The sequence below is a fragment of the Gambusia affinis genome, linkage group LG10 (assembly GCF_019740435.1).
Source record: "Gambusia affinis linkage group LG10, SWU_Gaff_1.0, whole genome shotgun sequence".
NCBI lineage: Eukaryota > Metazoa > Chordata > Actinopteri > Cyprinodontiformes > Poeciliidae > Gambusia > Gambusia affinis.
The window spans coordinates 24,985,998-25,010,409 of record NC_057877.1 but is presented as its reverse complement, the minus strand read 5'-3'; the positions used below and the strand labels follow the sequence as shown (position 1 = coordinate 25,010,409).

The 24,412-nt window shown below is 36.5% G+C and overlaps 1 protein-coding gene across 2 annotated transcripts in view; it reads right to left on the bottom strand.

Annotated features, from left to right (window-relative positions):
• jak1 (Janus kinase 1) overlaps nucleotides 1-24,412 on the bottom strand; it is a 38,485-nt gene that overhangs the window by 6,000 nt on the left and 8,073 nt on the right. For both annotated transcript variants that reach the window (XM_044128184.1, XM_044128183.1), the window contains 17 exons: nucleotides 17,515-17,723; nucleotides 16,975-17,098; nucleotides 14,928-15,078; nucleotides 14,586-14,749; nucleotides 14,167-14,426; nucleotides 12,852-12,973; nucleotides 11,451-11,630; nucleotides 9,939-10,096; nucleotides 9,485-9,599; nucleotides 8,685-8,871; nucleotides 6,060-6,172; nucleotides 5,474-5,626; nucleotides 5,221-5,308; nucleotides 5,007-5,134; nucleotides 4,483-4,621; nucleotides 551-702; nucleotides 285-435 (listed from right to left, as the gene is read on the bottom strand). In XM_044128184.1, the coding sequence (XP_043984119.1) occupies nucleotides 285-435; nucleotides 551-702; nucleotides 4,483-4,621; nucleotides 5,007-5,134; nucleotides 5,221-5,308; nucleotides 5,474-5,626; nucleotides 6,060-6,172; nucleotides 8,685-8,871; nucleotides 9,485-9,599; nucleotides 9,939-10,096; nucleotides 11,451-11,630; nucleotides 12,852-12,973; nucleotides 14,167-14,426; nucleotides 14,586-14,749; nucleotides 14,928-15,078; nucleotides 16,975-17,098; nucleotides 17,515-17,716 (2,587 nt within the window). In that variant the 5' untranslated portion in view covers nucleotides 17,717-17,723. The remainder of the gene's footprint in view (nucleotides 1-284; nucleotides 436-550; nucleotides 703-4,482; nucleotides 4,622-5,006; nucleotides 5,135-5,220; nucleotides 5,309-5,473; nucleotides 5,627-6,059; nucleotides 6,173-8,684; nucleotides 8,872-9,484; nucleotides 9,600-9,938; nucleotides 10,097-11,450; nucleotides 11,631-12,851; nucleotides 12,974-14,166; nucleotides 14,427-14,585; nucleotides 14,750-14,927; nucleotides 15,079-16,974; nucleotides 17,099-17,514; nucleotides 17,724-24,412) is intronic.

Genomic DNA, 24,412 nt, shown 5'->3' with positions numbered 1-24,412 from the left:
CCTCATGAACATCTGAGCGAGTAAACAACTCTCTCTATGTCTGAGGCTACTGCTGCTACGTGAGAGACAAACCACGCATAACATCCAGGTCGGATTTCATAGGTTAAAAATACAGCCTGAATGTTGGTTTGGTCTCCACAGCTTAGTTTTATTAAACCTTTTCTAATCTTACATAACAGATAAAACTTGACCCGATGTTAAAATGCAAAAACAAAAGGATTTGAGTTCATATGCAAACACAAGAAATATAGTTTAAGTGAAACCAAATTTCTTATCAGACATACTTTTTTCTTCAAGTACATCCAAGTCTCTGACAATAGCCCTGAAGAAGGGTCTCTTCTTGGGGTCATAGTTCATACAGCGGGTCATGAGTTCAGCAAGCTCCTTGTAGTCTGGGATGGCCAACTGGAATTCAGCTTCATAAAACCTCTCCTTCTGCTCACCACAAATTATATAAGAAAAGAAAGGGGAAAACTGATCAGTTTCTCTGTAAGAACACAGGAAAAATCAAGTAGGATTCTGATCGTGAGCCGTTTTTGTGTTCATTTACCTCCGTCAGCTTCTTCTCTTTGAGAGGAACCTCTCCATCGTAACAGATCTCCCACAGGGTGGTACCGAACCCCCACTTATCAGCCGCCACACTCAATTCTGATGGGTTCTTCACACATTCAGGAGCAATCCATGGGATGCGATGCACACATTCTACACACACACACACAAAGCCAAAATCCTGTTGGAGCAATGCTTTTAGGATCATCACAATGTTTTGTTTCTGCTTGCTTTACTGGCATTCACATTGAACTATAGAAAGAAATAAGTATTACATAAGAGCAATATGAACAAATGGACAGAAATAATGCTATGAAGACAGCTGACCAGACAGACATGTCAAAAAGAACATTCATGTTCAAGTAAGTTAATGAAAAGTTTAGGGGAAGTAAAACTGTGCTAGAAGGAAAATGTGCACAAGCAACAGCGATAACTGAGAACCAAATCCCTTCAGGGTTGTGTAAGACATTCATACGTCGGAGTCCATTCCTCTAGATGTATTCAGAATTGTCACATTCCTGGTAATAAGCTACTATAAAAACAATCTAAGAAGTGTTTTCGCTGAGTTAGGGAGCAAAAGAACCTGCATGTTCCTCAGTTTTGAACATCAAGGTCCCAAAGCCTGGTTAAAAGTTGATTTAGGAAGCCATGTAATTTGCTCCTGTAACTCTTCCCTCTTATCAGCTCCAAAGTCAGCACTTTAGTAACCACAAGGCATTGGAGAGATGCTATTTTTTAATTTCCCCAGCAGGACCTGGTACATACCTAGACCACTTTATTTTACTTTACTGGATTTATTCACGATAACAGGATTTCTGCTGTTTGGACCTTGAGAATACCTGGCTTATTGACAAATTTGTGACGGACTTGGCTGAACTAGCGAACACTCAGATTGTTGGTGTGGACGGAGACGCAAGTTGGATGCGAGTCTTGAGACTTGCAGCCCAGCTGAGGACTCTAAAACTCACTAACGGAATGGAATCGATCTTGGAGAAGTTGCTAGTTTCAGCTCAGTGGAACGGTCAACATAATGATCCTTCCCACCGCACCCCCTCCTGTTATCCATGCAGCTGTGGAGCACTCCCAGGGACATTCCTTGATAACAACATCTTCATCGGACTTCTGCAACGTGGTTTTATGGCCCTGTGATGTCACCGTCTTCACTCATGTCTTTGTTTTGCCCTTTGTCTGTTTAATTATTACTTTTTGAGGTATTTTTTAAAAGCCCATCTAGGGACAAGTGCTGCAAATTAGCTTTTGCTATTGCACTGTGACGTAAACATGGGACTCCTGTTTTCTTTCAGTTTGTCTATGTCGCTGTATGTCTGTCCCTACCAAATAAACTAATTAAATTAAAATTTGTTTTGACTGAATGTTGCCCTAATGTGTCATTTCCTCTTTTTATTTTATTTTATTTTGTTAGAAAATGTGGCGTATTCCCTATTTAACCCAGAAAAGGATTATTTTAGTTTATTAGTAATATTAGAAATTGTGGAGTACGCACTATTTAGATCAATATTATACAGCCCAGAAATGGAATCAGAATTAGAATTAGAATAACTACAAACTTAGAATCCAGAAATACTTAACAGGAACAGTCACCACTTAGTTACGTTTATACGACTACTTTTTATAAACTGTGACTACTCACTTTTAAACCAGAAAAGGAATTAGATTAGTCACTCGTTAGTTTATTTTATCAGAAACTGTAGAGTACTCACTATTTAGATGCAAAGACCAGAAGCCCATTGGACACTTTTGGATCAACATTGTTAGACAATTTTTAGACTCCTATCCTCCCAACCCAGAAATGGAATTAGACCAGATGATACTTAGTAACCCTGAACAGGAGCACCAAGCTTACATACCGGTACTTTAGATCAACAGTACATTCTTTTTCTTCTTTTGCTCTTTCCATTGGTTTGTTATTTTGCTTGTATTTCCTTTTAATTCCTGTAAAGCACTTTGTATTGTCTTGTTGCTGAAAATGTGCTATAAATCAATAAAGAATTTAGAAATTTGTTAAGAGGAAGAGCCAACAAGCCAAGAATGCAGACGAGCTGAAGGTGCTATGAAAGAAACCTGAGTGTCTTTAACACCTCAGCAGAACCGACAAATGACCGCCTCCCTGCCAAGCTGCAAGAATGCAGTTTTTCATGTAACAGCAGCTCTGACCAAGTACTAACTGCATACTGGACATACTTTGCAGTTTGCCATCAGAAAGTGAATTCTGGATCTGTATTAGCGGTATCACTTTGTGTGGAACAAATGTATATAATTAAGAATTTACCTTTTGAAAATGAGTTGAATCAATAAATCAATTTCAGATGATACTGTGATTAATGTTGATCCACATATACCTAGGATGAATTATAATAAGATAGATTAGAGTATAAGGGCTCCTCTGCTTAGCATCTGAAGAAATAATACCAGGACCACTCTAGATGCTACATTAATAATTGAGAAAACCAACAACCTGGTTTTACATGCACCTTAGAGCTAATCATATTTTTAAAAAACCAACAAAAAACCAAAAGGGTGTGAGGTATAGAGGACGTGACACAAATGCGGAGGCCTCAGTCCTTGACATGGCCTTCATGGGTTCATTTCTTAGTCTGATGACTTTTGTTGCATCTCTTCCTCTTCTCTTACAACCCACTTTCCTGTCAGTTTACTGTGAAATAAAGTCCACTAAAGCTGAAAAATCCTTAAAAAAGAAACAACAAAATCTGTTCTAGTGTTTATAACATTACTTCTGTACATCAGTATATCATTCAGTTTAGGCAACCCAACAAGTGTTTTCACAACCACTGTAAAGCATGTCTAGACAGTAACATGCAATTTACAACTTCCTTAAAACTGATTCAGTGTAAAAATAAGGAATTTGTATTATTAAAATTGGTTTTGTAATTAACAGGACAGCTCTTAATGCAAACAAAAGTTCAGTGCTCATGTGGGTTCCTGTCATGGTCTGACGTACTTGAAGCAATACATTCTCTGAAAGCGAGGAGGAAATGCTGTGTGGGAAGCTAGCTTAAACTGTTGAATTGTCATCATTTGGCTGATAAATTTCAGTGTTACTGGAAAAACGCTCCACTAATCTGACATCCACTGCCGTCTTTTTAGCTCTACAAATTCATAACTTAAATAAGAGAATGGGAAAAGAGAGAGAAAGATGGAAAACCAATGAAAGAGAAGAAAACATCTTAAGAGCCAGAAGAAAGCAATCAGATTAGTGGGAAGTAGGGAAGAGTGCTCCCAAAGAGTCTCTGAGCACATTATGCATCGATTTCAATTAAATCTATGGACAAGGACATCGATGTGGAACGGGAAGACCAGCTGATCAGCAAAGCGATAGAGAGAGGAATGGAAGAAATGGTAAAGATTTCTGAGAACAGCGCTGGGGGAGGGGTATTCCCACAGGCGCGTCTACACTGAAACGTTTCCAGTTTGTCCTGTGGTTTAGTCAGATCCATCTGAGTAGCTGCAGCAGCCGCCATCAAACAACTTCCAGCTCTAATAGACGAACAGAAACATGAAGCTGCTATATGAGGGGAATTGTGCAATTTGAGACGCGTCCATCTTAGTTTGACTTTGCTCAGATTAAAACAAAACAAGTTACAGTCTCTGGTTGAAATCTGCTCAATGACATGCTTTGTTTTTTTGTGTTGCGTGTAAAGATTAAGAAGATGAAGAATTTGAATTTAGTTTCAGTATCTCAGGATCTTAGACTTCTCAGTTAGTATTCAATAATGAATTTTACCCTAGTTCATGATAACTTCACTACACCCTTTTTGCTTTTTTCAGTTCTGCTTTCATTTACAGCTGACAAAGAGGAAGTTGTTGCAAACAGTTCCATGGCAGCTATTTTGCAACTTTGTGATTTGCATTGTAACAAAAGTGAAAATGAGGTCGCCTGTGCTTTGTGCTCACCCTCTCTGGAGAGCACCGTTATTGGTATTCCTGGGTCGCTGAGCTTGATGAAGGGCTCTCCCTCCTCTTCATCCAGTCCGTCTCTGGCAAGCAGAATGTTCTTGGCACAAACAAAGCCGTGGACCAGCTTTTTGTCTTCCTAAAATACACACAATGACAAAAAAAAAACATTTATTAGGCAGAGCAGAAACAAAATGTCGCCAAGATGTCGTTGCTAAAACTTGAAGCATCTGCTCAAAAAAAAAGCCAGTTTCTCTTAAATTCAGAATAAAAGCCATAGATTTGTTAAGATCTGGGGTCTTTTTGTGACATCTTTAATTAAAACTTTTAGCTTAGACTGCTAAACAATATATCAAATCGTTACATAAGTTGTCCTTGTTTAGCTTCAAGACCACCCCACTCAGCACAAAGTGACTTGTTTCTTTTCTTTTTCCATTATTGGTTTTCTGCACACTGAAATCACATGTGGGGTAAATACATGCATTTAAATACCAATAAAGAAAAGAAAAATGTTTTCTGCTTACCAGGTAGCTAAGAGCGGAGGCCAGCTGTTTGGCCACCTGGAATTTCCACCTGGTGCTCAGAGGACTCTGTTGTCTCCTGATAAACACATCTAACGGTCCTAGCTGGGCATATTCTTCCACCATAATATCTTTTGACAGAAAGAGACGCATCATGAGGTTAAACCTCTGCATCATAAAATTCTCAAACCCAATCGAGCAGCTGAACAGCACTTACTCTCCTGATGACGAACACACACGCCATAGAGCAGCACGATGTGTTTGTGAGACACTTGGCGCATCATGTTGGCTGTTTCGAAGAAGGCCTGTCATCAGAGAGACAAACATGTTTCAACAACGATGCAGCAGGCTGCAAACTTTAAGTAATAATTATTTGAAACATCTCACAGCTTTTAATCGTAAGAACACCAAACATTATCCTGTTTTAAAGTGTGTTCCAACAAGTTAATAGGTATGAAAGTGAGTCTCACCAGAGAAATGTCCCTGTGTCCAGAACCAAGCACCTTCAGGACGACCTTAACCTCCTGGAAAGATGTGTAACCTGCATCTTCATCTTCCTCATTCTTGACCCTCAGAGTGCCCAGGTATATGTTGGTTTTTGTACCAACGCCAAGGTGCTCCTCCTGGTTAACACAACATGGAGTATAGACAGTTCAGAGGTCAGAAAGAAGCTGCATCCAAAGTGTCTTGCTATTTTTGTTTTATCCTAGCATGTAAGATAATGTTTTGTGTTATTAATTCAAAAGTGAGAATTTAAGTTGTATTATAAAGCTATGAGTTATTAATTAAAATCTGTATTTTTGGTGCTATTGTGTAATATTTAAGTATATTTACAACTGGATGCAAAAACCTCAACATATTAACTGGAATTTTACGAGGTATACAAACACAAATATTCCATAATTATGACGCAGAAGAAAAAGAATAAATGGTTTTCTAAATGTTTTTACAAATAAGATATCTATATTTGTAAGGCACTGTAGATGATGAACACGGGAAGCAACATGCTAAGGTATTAGCATCACTGCAATAATAGAAGCCAAACAGAAAGTGTACCTGCTCAATGTCCTCCTTGGGAATGCGATGGAAAATGCAGAGCTCCCTCTCATGCTTTGTTGGCTGACAGATGGAAGCTCTCTCCTTGGTAACCACAAGAAGGTTAGAAATTTCTGTAACAAAAAACCCAACAATTTCTGTTATAAAACTGTGAACAGCACAAAACAACTGTTGATCTCATTGTTGGACAAAGTTTTCGATTTGAATGAAAGCATGGAGATCTGTGTTGGTTAATCCTTCACTTCTTCCTGTATTGTTACCATGGTGAAGGTATTGTCAAAACTGTGGACTGGTTTGAAATGTCTGCGCTGCATTCAGACAGTAAGAATAAAACCTGCCAACACTATCTGCATCTTTCTAAACATCTAGATATAAAATAAAGACTCAGCAGCTAAGACATGAAGCTGTGAATAAAAACAGCAGTTCTGTTTACATGTGGCAAAACAAACTATGACGAGAACAGATATTAATGCTCAGCTATCAAACCTGACTTAGTTTCTGTATACTTCAACACGTGAGCAGACAGTGAAAAAGAGTATTTGTTTATGTACTATATGACGGTGTGTGTGCAATGTGGGTTGCTAATGTTGTGACAAAACCAACAAACTGTGGTTCAAGTAAGGGGTGTGTGTGTGGGGAGTTTGAGGGGGCGTCTGCACTCCTTTAGCAACTTGTTAAAGAAGTCTGTGACATGCAATCTGGGTTTCATGCAAACTCAAAAAACAACACGCACCCAGATCCACCACCAAATAATAAGACACACACTCTGCTGCACTCACTCAATAATCTACTATCGAGAACTGGCACTATTTAAAAGATACACATATGTGCTTTAGACAACAGAATAGCTAATTTTTTTCATTTCATGTTTACGATACTTCAACACAAGTAAAAGCAAAGAATACTCTCAGGATGTGGGCATACTGTATCAGTAGGCTATGATTCAAGTGAGTAACATTCTGCATTGTGTAACATTATAAATTAACCCAGACAACAATACTTTATCTTCCACAGAAGCAAATGCATCAGCCTGCTGACGAGCATTGTGATAATAATCAACGCCACACCTACCCGAACAAACACCTCGGCATACTTATACAGACATGGCTTTCTTTCCTTGTGTGAACAAAAGAGTGCTAGTTTGGTTACGGAAACCCACATTTTACAACTCTCTTCCTCCCTGACACCATTTCACAGACACTGCCAACACCGTTTCCCTTACCCCAACTCAAGCACACCTACGCCTTAAGAGCAGGTCCACATTATGGCTTACGTCGATAGAAATCATAGCGCTACACATATGCAAGGTTGACATGTTCGAGTTGAGTAGTATGCTATACATGTAACCACAGAGCAAAAATGAATGTTACTCTGCTGCAGCTATTCTACCTCTTTTTAGAGGAAGTGTTAAATAGGTTGCAAAAAATATCTAAAGACAATAGTTTCCGAGACTAAAATGTACCTGTATTCAATAATAAATATTGTTAATTATTACTTTTTTAATGCATGTTATTTGCCTTTCAGATGCCAGTAGCAAAGACTCCCCTTACAGAAACACTGTGTGGACAAACTAATTGCCTTCTGGGTAAAAGTATTATGGAGAGGTGAGACAAAGACAAAATTCTGGTCATTTCACCTAGAAAAAAAAATATGATTAGTGCCACTTCTATCTTCTATAATATGGCACTAATTCAAACATGTACCTGATTGCTTACAAAGCGTCTGCAGTCTGAATGGTTATGTTGCTCTTCATCTGACTTATGTCACTGATGTGATACCTGCGTTAGAATTCTGCACCAGAAAAAGTCTGACATAAGGTTGGACAATACCTTGTATCACAATATAAGCTATATCAGTCCATATAGAGTTGACTAGTCTTTTTTTAAAATACCTGAAATACTGCCATATTGGTGGCATGAACTTTTGTGTTTTATCTGGTTTCCTCATGACCCATTGTTCTGCTTTTAAGCAGTTTTTAGGCATGGCAGTGAAACCTAAAACTGCTGCTGTGCATGCTACTCGACAAGTTGTTGCTAGGTAACCAAAGAGTGAGTGAGTTAGTTGATGTCACCCACCTTGCTGCGCTCACTGTGAGAGGTTGAGCAAACCCTACATAATCCCGAATGCTGTGCGGTTCTGAATCGGAGTTCAGTGAATATTCTATTAGAATATTGAATATTCTATTAGATGGATCATCTATTGATACTGATTACGTATCCAGTGCAAAATATATTGTTATTGATTTATTGTCCCACCCTAGTCAGAAGTGGTAAATCCAGATGTAAACCACTATGAAATTACAAAAGAAGTCTCCTGGTTCTGACTTTGCAGCCAAATGGACTTTTCTGTTTCAGTCAATGCTCCACAAATGTAATTTAATCCACAGGATTAAAAATATATCATCGGGGTTGACTCTAAGCTTCAGAAGTGCTTCATTTTTTTAATGACATCACTGAAGTTCTGAAATTAAGAACATTTATGCACTTGATGAGGAGGTGAAGCTATAACTGAAATTGCTTTAACTTTGCTTTACATTTCATGGTTTGCTATGAGATCAGTAACTTTGTATTTTGTATCGTCTCCCTTTACTCTGCCATTAAAGTGAATTTATCCTTTTTTGTTTACCCCTTGGCTGTGGAGGGCAGCAGCGCCTGAGCTGGAACTGCAAGTTGTCGGTGTGGAGACACTGGCGCTCCAGGTGGTCCAGCAACTCCTTCAAGGTGGGCCGCGATGTATCTGTTCCATACAGGCGGTAGCCATCAGAGTCCACCTCAATCTGGAAGTTCTTATACTGGATATTGAAGTGGTCACTCTGGATAGAAATGGGACAAAGTAAATTAGGATTTAAAAAAAGCTACAGATTGAAACAGAGAAAAATAGACTAGAAGAAAATGTATTAATAATTTAACCCTTATGAGGAAAAACTGAGAAAAATGAGACCAAAATGCATAATATGCAAAAGGAAAGAAAAAATGTGAAAACAATTAGATGAAAAAGTATATCTAATTAAAAAACAAACCTCCTGTTTTTAATTTTGTAAAGATATTAAAGGGCAATAGCGTTTTCTTAAGTTTTCCATGAATTCTTGTGCGACTGTACAATTGCTGACTGGGAGCTCAAGAGGTTCTCATAAGTTACACTTTGAGATACTACTGAGTCACCCAATCCAAAAAACTTCTGCATTAGTGGAAAATTTGCAGTGAATCCCCAGCTGTAGGTAGAAGGAACCCTGTGCCTTCAAAAAAGGTTGCTCTGCACTAAAGATGATATGGAATATTTTTCTTAGTATCCGTATCAAGTTTTAAAAGGTAGTATTGTGACAACTCTGCATATTATTTTAAAAACTTTTCATACACCATAAAAAGAAAAAATTCAAGGATAGAGTCAGAGAAATACTTCTAAATGTCATGGTGGGTTTACACTACCTCATGACAGACAACAGTGATGATGATGAAGTTGTACTCAGTACAGCTCCAGCGCAGTATGTAGGTTCCTTCCTCATTACCCTCTTGTCGCAGCTTTTGGACAGCATATTCAGTACTGATGGAAGAAAAAAAAAAACAGATTTAATCATATTCACTGAAAGCAGTCTAAAGTGGTTTTGTAAAATTAAGCGAGTAAAGTAAAAACATTTCTTTCAAGTGCAGTTTATTATTATGATAAAAACTGACCAAAGAAGTCTTTGCAAAAAAAAAAACAAAGGAATCAAACTTTTATCTGCTACATTGTGGGTATTTTCTTAACTTAGACTGACTTCATGTTATAGTGTTTTATCTCTCCATGTACAGGAAAACACAAGCATCAAGTTCAAAGATGTACATACATTATATTCAATAAAAGTGTGGTTAGTATATGGTAATTAACAAACATAATACAAACCAGATGGGTCCATGGCAACCAGTCTCTGTGTTCTGCACCACCAAGGCAGGTGCCACCTCCTTGCACAGGTAATGGTGGGCATCCACAATTAACCTAAAATACCCATCAACAAGGGCCACAAAGGAGAGGGCGTCAGCCCTTGACAGTAGTTGGAGTTCCTGGAGGGGAAAAGAATGAATTGGTATTTTATTGGAAGAGAAGACAATATGCACCACGCACTCCTTAGGTATTGTTTTCATGATGGTTAAATGTTACTAAGACCAGAGTCATTTTAGGAGGAATTCTGATGTCACTGTTAGTCATCACTTACAGTGAGCCACAAGATGCAAGCTTTAAACTATACTTAACCAGTTACTGTTTGGACTCATCTTTCACATTAGTCAAGCATGGGGCTTTTGGGGATGGGGTGGGAGGAGACTGTACTAATTTGCTGCATTTCCATTCAACATAAAAATTGCTCAAATTGGAATTATGGAAATAAATTTGGCTGAATGGATAAACCTTTTTCAATGAAAGGTTTTTGAGGTAGGGTGAGGTGATTTTTCAGCGTATCAAAATTTGAGTATTTAGCAAATCTGCAATGTTTTTTCAACATTAGCAGAATATCAAAAAAAGGTTTGTGCACATTTGCAGGGGAAACATAGATAAGGAGTGGATTACAACCCCAATTTAATACAATTTCTATACACACATTTACAAAATTTATTTCTAATAATTTACCAATTATTGCCTACAAGTAATGAAATCTTAATTTTAATTTTCAGTGACCTGACCTGGTCCATGAACACCTCTTTTCTGAAGAGGAAAGCCCAACAAAAACTCTTTTTCCTGAGCAAATTGAAAACCACTGAACTGTGTGCTCAGTTGCTAAAGAACTTCTACAAAGCCATGATTGAGAGCATGTTCTGCCTAAGCATGACTGTGTGGTACGACAACTGCATAGTCGAGGAAAAAACAATTTGGCCTGGGTGGTGAAAACTTCCCAATGAATAGTAAGGAGTCAGCTACTACAAGTGGATCTAATATACACTGGCAGGTCGACTGTAATGCCGCTGGTCTCACCCACCCATGACACAAACTGCCTGCACTGCTACCGCCAGGGAAACAATACAGATACATAAAGTATGAGAAATCTCAGTGGAACAACATGACCAGATGAAAAGGCTCCTCAAACAATCATGGGCTGTGAAATTTTCACACTGGATCTCCATTAATTTAAGATTGGGAAACCTGGAAGCAACAGTTCAGTCCTCTTCCTCCTTTGGAAAGAGACTTATTCTAATTTCTTGGAAACTGGTTTTGGGGTTTTGTATTAGCGGTGAGCTACAAACATAAACAAAAAGCTGAAATATATCTGTATTGATGAATCTATACAAGTTTTAATTTTCAAGAATTTAATAACTGAATTAAATTAACTTTAGGGAACTTGCTGGACATTCGACATAAGTACATAATACCCTGTTTATGGGTAGTAAACAATACTTCACAGATGTGTTTGTGCATCTGTCTCACCATCTTCTTGTTGTCTTGTCTCATTATTGTGACTGTTGTCTCTTTGATGACTGTGTGTGTGATCATATGGAAATCACAGAACAGTGCCCAGCCATCATCCGTCTCCTTATTCCTGTTCTTCTGTTTTCCATCCTGCTTACTCTTCTTCGACTTGCTTTTGTCTTTGGGCATCACTGGCACCTGTTTCATAAATTCAACATGGCTTAAAAATAGCCTTTTATTCGGTAACACCCTGCAAATCAACTTTGGTCAATGACACCAATATAATGGCTACAGCTGGCCTGTTTGCCCAATTAAGGAAAAGTATCAACTAAATCCTTAGCTGATTGTTCAATAGAAGTGTTCTGATCTAACCCATTGTATTTTATGAGTTTAAATATGCTATTTTATAAATTGAAGTCCATTAACATGCAAATGGCTTAAAAGTCTGTATTACAAACCAGTTTTTCCCAATCCTCGATCCTCTAGGATTTCCTCTAGGATTTCCCAATCATTTCCCAGATGATTCATCTAAAACAGAATCATCTGTTTTAGATGATTCCCAGTTTTAACACGCCTGATTCAAATGATTGCAGTGCAGTAAAATGTTGTCAATCACCCCTCAATTAAACCGTGTACTGAAGCAGAAAAACAACTAAAACATGGAGGGCTGTGTGCCTTGAGGACCAAGGTTGGGAAACGCTATTATAGACTATGATGACTGGGATTGATGCAGAGAAACATTCCTTCTGTTTCTTAGGTTTGAAAGCACAAAGCTAAGAAGGTTTGAAAGCAAAAGCAGAGAAATTTTGTCCACTCAAGATTAACTAGAACATTGAAATATAAAATTCACCTAATATACAATCAGAATGGGGGGAAAAAAGAGTAAATATGCTAAAGTTAACCTTATAATATCAGCATAAGGCATTATAATGTACTGCATTTTGTTAATGCTAACAAAATGCAGTACATTATTTTATTTCACTCATTTGATCAGGCTGAGGTCAGGATCCTCAAGCATTTTCCTTTTCCCACAATAAAAACAAACTGGTACTATAGTCAAACATGGGTATAGTGCATACTCATGCTTGAACAGGAAGCAACATAACCCAGAGTAATGTTGTGTCTATGTCTAACTTCTGTAGCTACTGATTTAGCTAGAAGAAGGGTTGGTGACCTCTGGGCATCATGACCCTCAGCCTCCACTGGTGCTGCTCTGGGATTTTATGTGATATACTACTACATGTCTGGGTTACACCTGCAGCATTTGAAGTGATGAAAGCATTTACATTTTATCATATTACTTCTAAAATAATGATTGAAATAATAATTACAAAATATTTCAATCATTGCAGCCCTATGGACAAGACATGTTCACTCATAAACCAAGAGTTCCTTGACATTTTGTTTGCTTTTACTCACAGCTGCTGGTTTTTGCCTCCAGGAAATGCCAGTGGTGCCAGTGACAAGAACTTGCATGTCACTGCTTGGCTCCAAGTTCTGATTCTGACATTTCGTCTGCAGCTGGCTCTGGTTACAGTACCCTGGGAACAAAATGTTTAAATGTGTAAATGTTTGGCCAAAATATGTATAAAACCATATATTTTTGCTAATGTTTTATTTCTCTTCAGGTACAAAGGGTTTGTAAATAAAGAAAGTCAGGTTGAGTTCATAAGAAAATAGATATTTTGACCACTCAAACCATTCAGTACTTCAAATATTCAACTGAATTTGTATTGTCACTACATGATTTCCAAAGTAAACATGTAATGAATTTACTTTCAGTTTCATTTTGCAGCCCAGATTCACTCAATGTGTGTCAACACAGCAGGTCTGTATCAATGTGCTACATTGGTAGTTAGTATTTCTGCAATGTCATTTGGTGCTAAACTGCAACCATTTTGCACTAGTAATCATACAGCATTTAACCTATATAACTATATTAATAAACTATGCATAAAAGAGCTCATTAAATACATGTAATAACATTTTTGTCATATATTGCTTTCTTAAGATTTTATATTACACCCCATTTCTATTGATAGTGATTCCTGCTTAAAGACAAAATAATCAAATACATAATTAAATTATTAATTAAATGTACCATACATTAAATAAATTAGGTAATTTATTTAAATATATTTATTAAATAGGTTCACGCCACTAATTTATCCTCACACTGAGGCTAAACTAGTTTGTATTTAATTATTTGATGACATATTTTATACATTGTCTATTAAATAGAATGATTTACACATTTACTAATTTCATGGTGCATTTTTTGAATTTATTAATCTAGTTTTGTCCCTTTAATTTACAAATTAACAGACAAATAAAGGTTAATTTGTCGCTTAACCTTTATGAAACATGACAAATTATCAAACTGTAAACTATAATACCTCTAATTGTTCTAGAGCTGGTAAATATAATTTAATGGAGGTACATTACCACATTTCTTATGACAAACTATGAGTACCTCTTAAAAAAATTATACTAAAGTATAAACTTTTTTTAAATGCCCCTTAAACAAATAGAAATTGACAAAGTAGGCAGTATAAAACGCCCCATGATAAAAGCTTTTTGTTTGTAAGAAAAAATATTGAGTGCATTCCTCCAGAGTGAAAGTGATACGTCTGTACTCTATAAGTACAAGTTCAAGCCAGGTAGCAACTGTGCTTTCTTGGATTTCCTTTGCTGATAAATTTACTTTTATTACATGAATTCTTAACATAGTAACCTCCAGTGGAGAGCTCCTTTTCTTGTGTAATAGCCAGGGAGACGGGTTCAAAGAGCTCGCTGCCCATTCTGCTTGTCAACCCCTCCATTGTGGCCAGGTATTTGATCTTCAGATCATAGCAGGTGATGTTGCTCTCCCCAACTGTTTGGGTGTTGAATTCAGCAAGGAATTTCTTGAACACATTGCTGATGCGGATCCGGGTCAGGATGTTCCGCTGCTTAATGTTGGAGTTCAGTGACTCCGGGATGAAACGCTTGTAACTGGTGGGATTAAGAAAAAAGGAATATATTAATTTAGCTGTGCACATCTCCTGTTTTAACTTAGGAAACATGAGAAATAAATGTCAACAGTCTTAGGAAAAATGAGGTATAAAGAAAGAACAAATTTCATATGCTTGTATGTTGAGTATCGGATATTACCTCATCTCACGGGAAGCTGCTGAAAAAGGTATATCGAAGTTCTTAGCATAGTGAGTAATAGCAAGGACAGCCATGCCCAGACATTCGTTTTCTATCTCATGTTGCTCGGCTTCTGACTGGGCTGCCCTCAGGGGAGCCTTGCCTGTCTGAAAATCATGCTGGCACTGTGCAAAAAGAAACATAACCAGTGTTAGAATTAAATTTGACACCATTCGTATAAGAGCACCAACAATAACCACAAAAATGGGAAGAGATTAAAACTAGACATGGGAACAGAAAGGATCAAACTAGATAAGTTAAAAATTATGACTTGTGTAAAAGCTAAACCTTCTCAGCGCATACCTGGAAATAAAGGTATTCAAGGGAACCGACATCAAGCAGCGGTGTTCCCTCTGGTGTTTTCTGTGGGCTCTGTCCTCTGAGTTTATTGAGGCAGTGTCTCCAAACTGGAGACTCTCCTTCTGTGGTGCCATGCCAGTTCTTAAAATAGAATCTTAAAGAAAAGACAAAAATTCCAGGTTAAAAATAATAATACTGATCATCTGGAAACCAGGTTAGGCTTTATTTGTTGTGCTTGTTTTGTGGTGAATTAACTTTTATTTAATGATGGAAACTTCTAACAGTGTGACTGTTCTTATTTTCCAATGTACATATGGCTCTTGGCAAATTAAAATAAAATTTGAAAGTTAGTTTAGTAATTAATTTAAAAAAATGAAACATATATATTTTAAGTTTTTTTCTAATAAAAGCCCACAATTCAATTTCTCAGAAAACGTGCTACTCCAAATGACAGACTATTTTTGATAGAATCATATTATACTACGGGCTGTACTGGCATGGGGAAGACTGCTGACTTGACAGCTGTAAAGCAGACAGTCAATGAGACATTCCTCAGAAAGGGCAAGAAACCTTTATGGGCAGCCTTTCTCTTTTTCTCATACATTGACAAGATTACAAAAGCTTAATATCCATGACCTCAAGGTCACAGTTTCAGCATTGATCTGAAGACACATTACTTGTATATACATAACCAATAAGATATCAGTTAGTAAGTAGACGGTTCTTTAAAATTAATATTCAGTTTTCTTCTGGGTAGCATTTGATAGAGCATTTCTGCATACAAGCAGATCTAAATAAAGTTAGAAATTCTAGCTGGTTGCACTAAAGGATAATTTGTTTATGCAAAAAAGTTTTTATATTGGGACACACAACCATAATATACGGTTTGTTACCTCTGTTTACTTAGGTGCAGTGCAGACAGACAGACTGCAGCAAGTACATAATATACTCACAGACATGACTTCAGCTCCACCCACAAGCAATTTTCTATTCAGCTTTTAACAGAGGCAAGCACGGCGAAAGAGAACTAACAACACAGTAACATTTTTTTCTTTCTGTATACATGCTGCCTTACTAGTACATTGGAATATCTGATGGGGAACTTAAAGTGTATTCCAGTCAAGTGTAAACATGACACTGCTTTGTCAGTATCATTAAAGACCTCAACGTTTTCCAAATTGAGTTTTTACAAAAACTCGCCTCAAACATAGCGGCAGAAAGCAATTTAGTCTGATTACATTTTGTCAAAATGCCATTATCAAAATCATCAGGAAAATACACATCAAATATATTGATCAATGTTCCAGTTACTATGAATCAAATGCATTTCTAAACAAGTGATTTGTTTAGCCTTGAATGAAAAGAACTCAGTATTTCAGCTGCTTTGCAACATTCAGGAAGTTTGTTCCAGATTAGAGGAGCATAACTGAATGTTGCTTCTCCGTGTTTCTCTTGCTGCAAACCTCGCCTGCAGTCAGAGCAGAGACAGAGTCCCATTTTACTGTGTCCACATTGTAAATGAATCCCACATGCTAATGCTGCAACACCAATGTTTGTTAGCGACTTAAAAGGGTCAGTAAAACTACTCTGCCAGCAAAGTAGTAAGCCTCCCAGACACATTGTTGCAAAAGTGAGCAATAACCAGTGAAAGTGCAAGCTTCAATTATGTAATTAATCATTTGATTATTGATCTTCCTAATGTGATCCTTTCCAGGCAGGAAAAGAAACAGTAAATCTTGTTAAGTCTTAATTAGGCTCCTATGTAAAAATTTACATGCAAACATTACCAAAAGGTTTCAATTCATCCAATTTGTATAGGAATTCATTAGACAGATTTCTTTTTTTCAATTAAACAAACAATGCAGTTCAAACTGACTGGTGCAGCATCCATATATTTTTTAAAGCTCTTGAATTCAATAAATTAAGTAGAGGACCTCAGTGAAATGCTAGAACTGTTGCCCAGATTGCAAGGGCTTTTAGCACTTTTTACTGTTGGAAACATAATATCCAACACCAGTGTTGTCAGTTATGGCTGATAAATCATTCTTACCTCATGCGATAGTGCAACTTGATACCGCTGTCCTCTTTGATGTTGAACTCGTGGCTTGGAGAGTACCAGGTGCCAGTTGCATCATTGTAAAGGGCAAACAAATTATGGCACAATGGAGAAATAGCTAAGAAAGAAGAGAGAAGAAGTAAAAGATAAACACTAACTGCTAAAATTATTAACTAGGAATTAATCTAAAGAAAATGTTTGTTTTTCTTTTCTTTTTCATCATACCCAAGTAAATAGAAGAACTTGTTTTGATTGGCTATTGCACTGCTAAAAAAATACAACCTTTCTGCATTTCCACAGTGGTGCACGGTTTCTTATCAATTTGTTTCGAAATATGTCAAGTTATGCCTTAAAACTATTTAAACATTATAGATTTTTGCATCAGAATTTGAATTTCAGTCTGAGCTCAAATCAAAGCCCCAAACCTATGAAATATAACATTTCATAAAGGCCAGGCTATGTAAACCTGATGCCTCTTCAGGTTTACAGTTCTAAAAAGGTAGAACTGAACCTAACAATGGGGAAGTTACTTACTGCACTTCTTGGCAGCAGTGACACACAGCTCCTCAGCTGTGTAAGTTCCTTTGATGTACTCCAGGTGGCGTATTTCTGGGATGTAAAAGTGGATTTCCAGGCCCAAAGTGGAAGCAGGAAGGGAGGAAAATTGGGTCTTCTTATTTTTCCTCATCTTCATACAGAGTTGCCTGCTCAACTCCATCATGAATGAAGCTGTCATTCAGATTCTGAAGACGTGGAGGGGAAAAAAAAAATGATATAAGTCAGACACAACATTCAAGGCTAATGTAATGGCTATTCTGCAACAAGATTCCTGGGTTTAAACTCCGCATTTTTATTTTATTATTGATTGGATATAACAACAAATAAATCCAAATATTAAAGTCATTATAAACTGATTTAGTCTTCTCCTGGCTTCTGTTTTTAGTTTTATATCAAGCCTGTCCTGCAGGTTCCTTTCTCTTTATAAGGATGACAACAAAATAAAAATAAGTAGTCTGTTGTTTCTTCAATAGAGTTCATAATTTTGAATCAAAAATGAAACCAAGAGTTTCACAAGTCTGCATCCAGTTATACTAAAGTATAATCCTTCATCCAGTTTTAATTAAACTCCAACAAAGCATGTCAAAGCTCATGCTTTTTACAAAACTGACACTGAACATGGGAGACTGGTCTTGGTTTTGATTCATTTATTAAATCAGGGTGCCAATGAAAACAAATAAACATGTAACAGATTACTATACTTTTATATTCCATTATTGATTTCATCACTACAATAGGATCTAAAGCCATCCTTTCAATCCAATAACTCAACTGTGTGGTTAGCTTAGCATGAAGTAAAAGTACTTTATGTGCAATTTGTACCACTAGAAGACCATCCTCCTATTGAGGAAAGCTAAAAAGTCAAGCAAAACAGCACAAAAAAATGTGCAGAGACGGTTGGGATAGGACCAAAACTGCATAGCACACATTCTTTCAGCAACAAAAAAACAATGTCTCAGCAGCCTGGGCATTTGCCAGATAGTCCAAAACAAGGAACTAAAAAAATTCCAGGTTCTTGTTAACATACTTGTTAGATTTAGTACATTTTCTACTTCTAAACTCTGATCCCCCTGCCACCATCACTCACCTAATTCTACACCCAGTGTCATGTCACCCATGGGTAAATTTCCCATGCAGCACATTACTAAATAAATAACAAGTCAAATTTAGTTCTTTAAATATATTAAGTTTGGTTAAAACATTCATCAGGTCTTGTATGATGACACAGCATATGAGAAAAAAAACACTAAACTCTGAAATACAATAGAAGAATAGAAGAATCAATAGCACCTTAGCAACGTAACTGGAAAAAGGAAGCTTTGGTTCACATGTTTTATCAACTTGTTCTTCCCAACTAAACTAAGTAAATGTCTTAAAAGTCTAAGACGCTGGGCGTGTTGTGGTGGCGTAGGGGATAAGCGCGATCCACATTTGGAGGCCTTGAGTCCTCAGCGCAGCCGTCGCAGGTTCGATTCCCGGACCCAGTGACATTTGCTGCATGTCTTCCCCTCTTTCTCTCCCCCTTTCCTGTCAGCCTACTGTCATATAAGGGACACTAGAGCCCACAAAAAGACCCCCTGGTGGGGGAAGGGAAAAAAAAGGAGCATTCTTTGTTCTTTTTCATTACAAACTTCAGACAGTAACTGACCGGCTCTCATAAGCTGTATGAGAACTGGCCCATCAACCATTACAGATGAATTTCTTCAGAAGAGAATATCCGAATCATCTTCCTCCCAAACCGCAGGTTACTCAACCTCTTACAATACCTCACCTCTCCCTTTACCATGTAAATGAACACAAAATACAATCAATGGCTTCAATAGAGCAAGAGTTACTTCACAATTATGAGCTTTGGTGTACAGAGCATCACAATTACTGATTTCATTTTTCCTACCAAAATAACAGGAAACAATGTTCAGTCTCTACTAAGCTACAGACAGACAATGACAGACAATGAAAGTTTTCATATGTTGGAAAGAGGTCAATCAAAAACAGCAACAATTCATTCTACATTCTTGTTGGAAATGTTGACAGTCTTTTTGAAATCAACTTACAGGAACTACTAGTACTACCAGGTAATATGTGCAAAGTGGTCTGGAATTGCCTCTTCTTCTTATTAGGCACAGACCTGTTGCCAGGGTGTACCAAGATTTTATAAAGTTACAATTCCAAAATTGCAAAACCTTAATCTCATAATGTTTCTAAAGTTCACAGTCCTTTTGAAGAGATGGCAGAGAAAACGGTAGGCAGTACATTCTCTGGCAGGATGGAGCACAATGTAAAGTCAATTCTGTTCCTGCACACTCAAGACCAGCTACAATCAACCACACTTTTTATTTGTTGGGTAATATTTACGTTTACTCAGAAGATGAACAATCATTGCGTGAAAACTAATGGTACACCACCCATCTCTATTTTAAAATGTAATGGTGTTGAGTTGGTCACAATAGACAACAGCTTACTCTCTTATTCACAGAGTAGGGTATTTCTGTTTAAATATTTGAAAATTACTTCCAAATTTTACAGACAGTTTAGTAAAATAAGTATAATTACAAATAAATAATATGCCAATAGCTGTAGTATTCAATATGTTACATTATTCTGATAGCAGCAGGTATATTTGTTGCCACTTGTTCATGTGTTAAATAACAATTAGATACAATCACAGATTTTCAGGCTCAACGATTACTGACAATTGTGGCTACTTGTTTGCAACTTCAATTAGCCAAATACAAAGTTGATTACCCACTACTCAAATACAGCCCTGCTTTAAAGAAGCTTAATTGGCTTAATTGAAGTTAAATCTAATTTACTGCAAGCTTAGAACTATGAGGATAAATACTGCAAACAAAAAAAGAGTTTGAGTGTAGTGCTGGTTAAGCAAATACTGATACTAAAGACATGACTAAACCCTTGTAAACTTCCAGCTAATGGTAATGCTTCTCTCTGACTAGCGGTGTTGTAGATACTACACTACATAAAACAGCTGTTCTAGCTATATTCAGAAAAGATCACAATTTGTTAATTTTTCTTTAATTCAGCTCTTAATTTGGCTTTTCTTGCTGCCTGAGCCTGCCAGGAAAATAAACATGAAACCACATAGTTTTTTATATTTTAATGAAATTTTATAGAAAAGCATTAGACAAGAAGGGAAAGTATCTATACTTCATGCATTCCTACTGAAGAATACCTATGTATAATTTTCTCTAGTTGATCAGTAATGTTGTTATTGTGCAGTTACAACCTCACAAAAAAGAAAGGAATAAAAAGTGAGATTTTTAGCGACTGCCCTGTTCTAATCCTCCCCTGCTCACTGATATGTCTGGATGATGTATGTGCAGTCCTTGGAGGCAACGAGCAGATCAGAGGACAACGCTCATCTGAACTACAGCGACTCTGCCTGTCAACAATGCAAACTGCTGCAAACGCTAAAACGTTCAATCTCCGTCACCTGCAGTGCTGTTTGCTGAAGCCACTTATGTGAGCTAAAATTAGCACTTGGATGTGCAGCACTACCAATATGCAAGCAGGCAGAAACCATCGGTTTTAATCAACAGAACAGGTCTAGGGGTGATAGACTCAGCTCGTAGAGCACACGCACTTTGTCCAGAGGCTAAAGTTCTCAATGTGATTATCAAAGGTTCAAATCCTGGTTTCAGGCCATTCGATGCATGTTTTTCCCCTCAATTTCCCCGTCAAATGTGTTAAGAATGCTGTTATACTTTGTGGTGTTAAAGGCATCAAAGAGAAATCTGAATCAGCAAAATCAGTATCAGCAGATCAAAGCCTTACAAAAAGAAAAGGGACCATCCTTCAACAACACTGCTGTGAAGCCACAATTTGTGTGAGGCGCTATATAGATCAGTTGCTTTGCAGATTTTGCAGTGATCTGAGGCAAAGGCCTTGGTAGTGCCAACACAGGGAAATGAAACTGGCATAAGGGTTATAAACAGCTTTTATCTTGCTTACAAGTGGGAAAAGAACTAAATACAAGATTGACATCTAAATATTGGCATTTTCACCAATACTTGACCTTCTATTATGACAAAATTGTTGACCAGGAAAGCTGTCAATTTAAATCAAATCAAATCAAATCAAACTTTATTTGTATAGCACATTTCAGCAGCAAGACATTTCAAAGTGCTTTACATCAAATCAAACACAAAAAATACAATTTAATTTACCATTTGTTCAAACACTTTATAAGCCATTTCCCGGCATTCACAGGGATAAGTCACCGTAATCAACCGCAAATTCTTCATACCCCCTCTAAAAATGCTTACAATCACCTATGTTAACAGTTAAAACACCAAATATATTTTAATATGCAATGATATTGACAGTGGAAACCGTCTTGAGACTGTCGCAGTAGCTATCTTTCATAGTCTTCTGAATCTCCACTTTTAGGGATACAGCCAATCAGCACCAAGGAAAATGAATGGTGTTCCTAGATACTGTATCAAGAAGCTTTGCGCCAAAGGACTTCAGCTTCTTAAGATTAATTTTCTTGTGCATATTTTAGATATTATCTAAGAAATGTTCTGAACAGCAAATAGGCAGGGGCCCACTGAATGTAAAAGACCTTTATCTTGACTAATATTTGATGCACATCTATCTATTTATTGTTATTCATCCAGAGAAGCTGGAAGAATTAATTGCTGCAGTCAGAGATCTGGGGGATTTTATACTCAAACTGTTGACCCCACAACACCAGCTCAAAGGACAAAATGCAGAATCTGAAAAAGCTGAATTGATACTTTCTTCTTTTACAAATGTTACTACAAATGTCCCTTCAACAAAGATACAAAATGTTGCCTGAGCTGTCCAACTGGCTTCCAAATACAAGTTCCCCAAATATATACTAATTAAACAAAAAACACATAAGATGTAAATTAACACACCTTGTTGTTCAGTGGATAAACCTAAAAAGCTTATATAAATATTATCAAAAGCCAGAAAAGCCTATTCTTAAAACGTGTAATACTTTAGGATCAATAACCGTATTAGGACAAACTACAAGAGAAAATAAAGCACTGAAAAAATTTATGTTAAAATTAAAAAGCACAGGCTGATTGTTGTGATACCGGAAAGAGGAAAATGTGCTTCTTTTAGATTGTAGTAGATATATTACTGATTACAATATTCAACAATAATAGAACTCTTTTGGTCATTTCCCCCAATTTTATGCAACCCAGTACATCAGTTGTTGTATTATGAAACCAGAAACACAGCAAGCATCTTTCTGTACAAATAAAAAGCATGTCATACATCAGGCAAGAAAAAGTGATATTTTACAAACAAAACAGCTCCTATGCTTTGGTAAATGTTCCTTTAAAGCATTTTATCAATTCAATGTATATAAACCACAACCAGTGGTCTTTTCAGTGTACTAAAAACAAGAAAGTTTCATTCAAATCAAATCACATTTTAAATACTCCAATTCATTCTGTCATATTCAAATTAAATCCATTAGGTCTACATCAGTCCAAACATACTGCAGTTTTATCTGAACAGATTTAATACCTTCTGTTACTTATTAAAGCAATGCAACTGTCAATCCTCCCTAGTGTAAAAACAGCAATAAGAAGCATACATTAAATAAAGTTCTCACAGGTCTCGATGCCACTGTGAAAACAGTGAAAGTTGATGACAACTATGTTAATTCAAGTCCAAAAATGGACTTGAATTAGGTGGAAAGGTTTGAAATACATTGATATAAAAGTCCAACTGAAATATTAAAGCATGGCAACAGTTGTAAAATTACTGGGGCTGCGTGCCACGCCATTTTATGATACCCAGCAATTTATTGCTTTACAATGTTGTGCTGACTACTTTCCTGTCTTTGTACCGTGACCATAGGTGTCTTAAAAGACCTACATAAATAAAATAGAAACATGCAAGCAATTTATTTCTGTAATTTCCTTATAATTTAGATAGATTTTATATTTGTGTATAAAAATCAAAATCAGAATAAAGTATTTGTTAAGGTTGATTTTAAGTCTACTTGGTGAATATCAGTGGGGTGTAAAAATGTAATTGAATTAAATTACATTTTTTTAAACATACTATTTGTATGTTTAACAGTACAACTTATGTTGTAAGTTTGCATGTTACAAACATCAAATAAAATGTTTTTATTTGATTTAAAAACATTAACAATAATAATCACTGTCTTGAAACATTAACAAAACAAACTATTTTGTTTGAAATTTTTGTTAAAACACTTTTAAATCTTAAAACAACAACGTTCATTTTGAGTTTTCATCAGATTACATAAAAATGTGGAACAAAGTGTCCCACTTGATGAAAGCTGCTAAACCACTGTAATGAAAAAAACAGTGGAGAAAATATTTTGCTCAAGCTGTAATATCTTAGATGGGAGGGGTTTTTTTAACACATCATGAAAAAAAAGTTCTGTCTGTGTTCATTTTCATTGTTTAATTTCACAACTAAAAAATAGATGACATATTGTCTGCCCAACTAAATTAAAACCAAAAAAATTTTAATAACTATATAATAAAGCAGACCCATATTTTCACTGACTATTTAGGAATTGTATTAAAGTCTAAACAATATTTAAAGGGCAAAAATTATATATTATACACAATGTTGCTTCTTTCCTAGTAATAAGGTTGTTAAACTCTAACTTACAAAACCGCCCACGCTTCACTGGCATTTTTGGTCTTTTTTTTTCACTTTCAGTCAATCTTATATGTCTCAGTTGTAAATGTTTATCAAAAGGGAACCAATGTTAAAACTGAAGACAGAAACAGAAAAGATGTAATAAACTATTTAAAAGGTATCAAAATGATATTTAATAAGAATTAAATAAAAACACATTTTACAGTTTAATTTAAATGTCATATCACTGCCT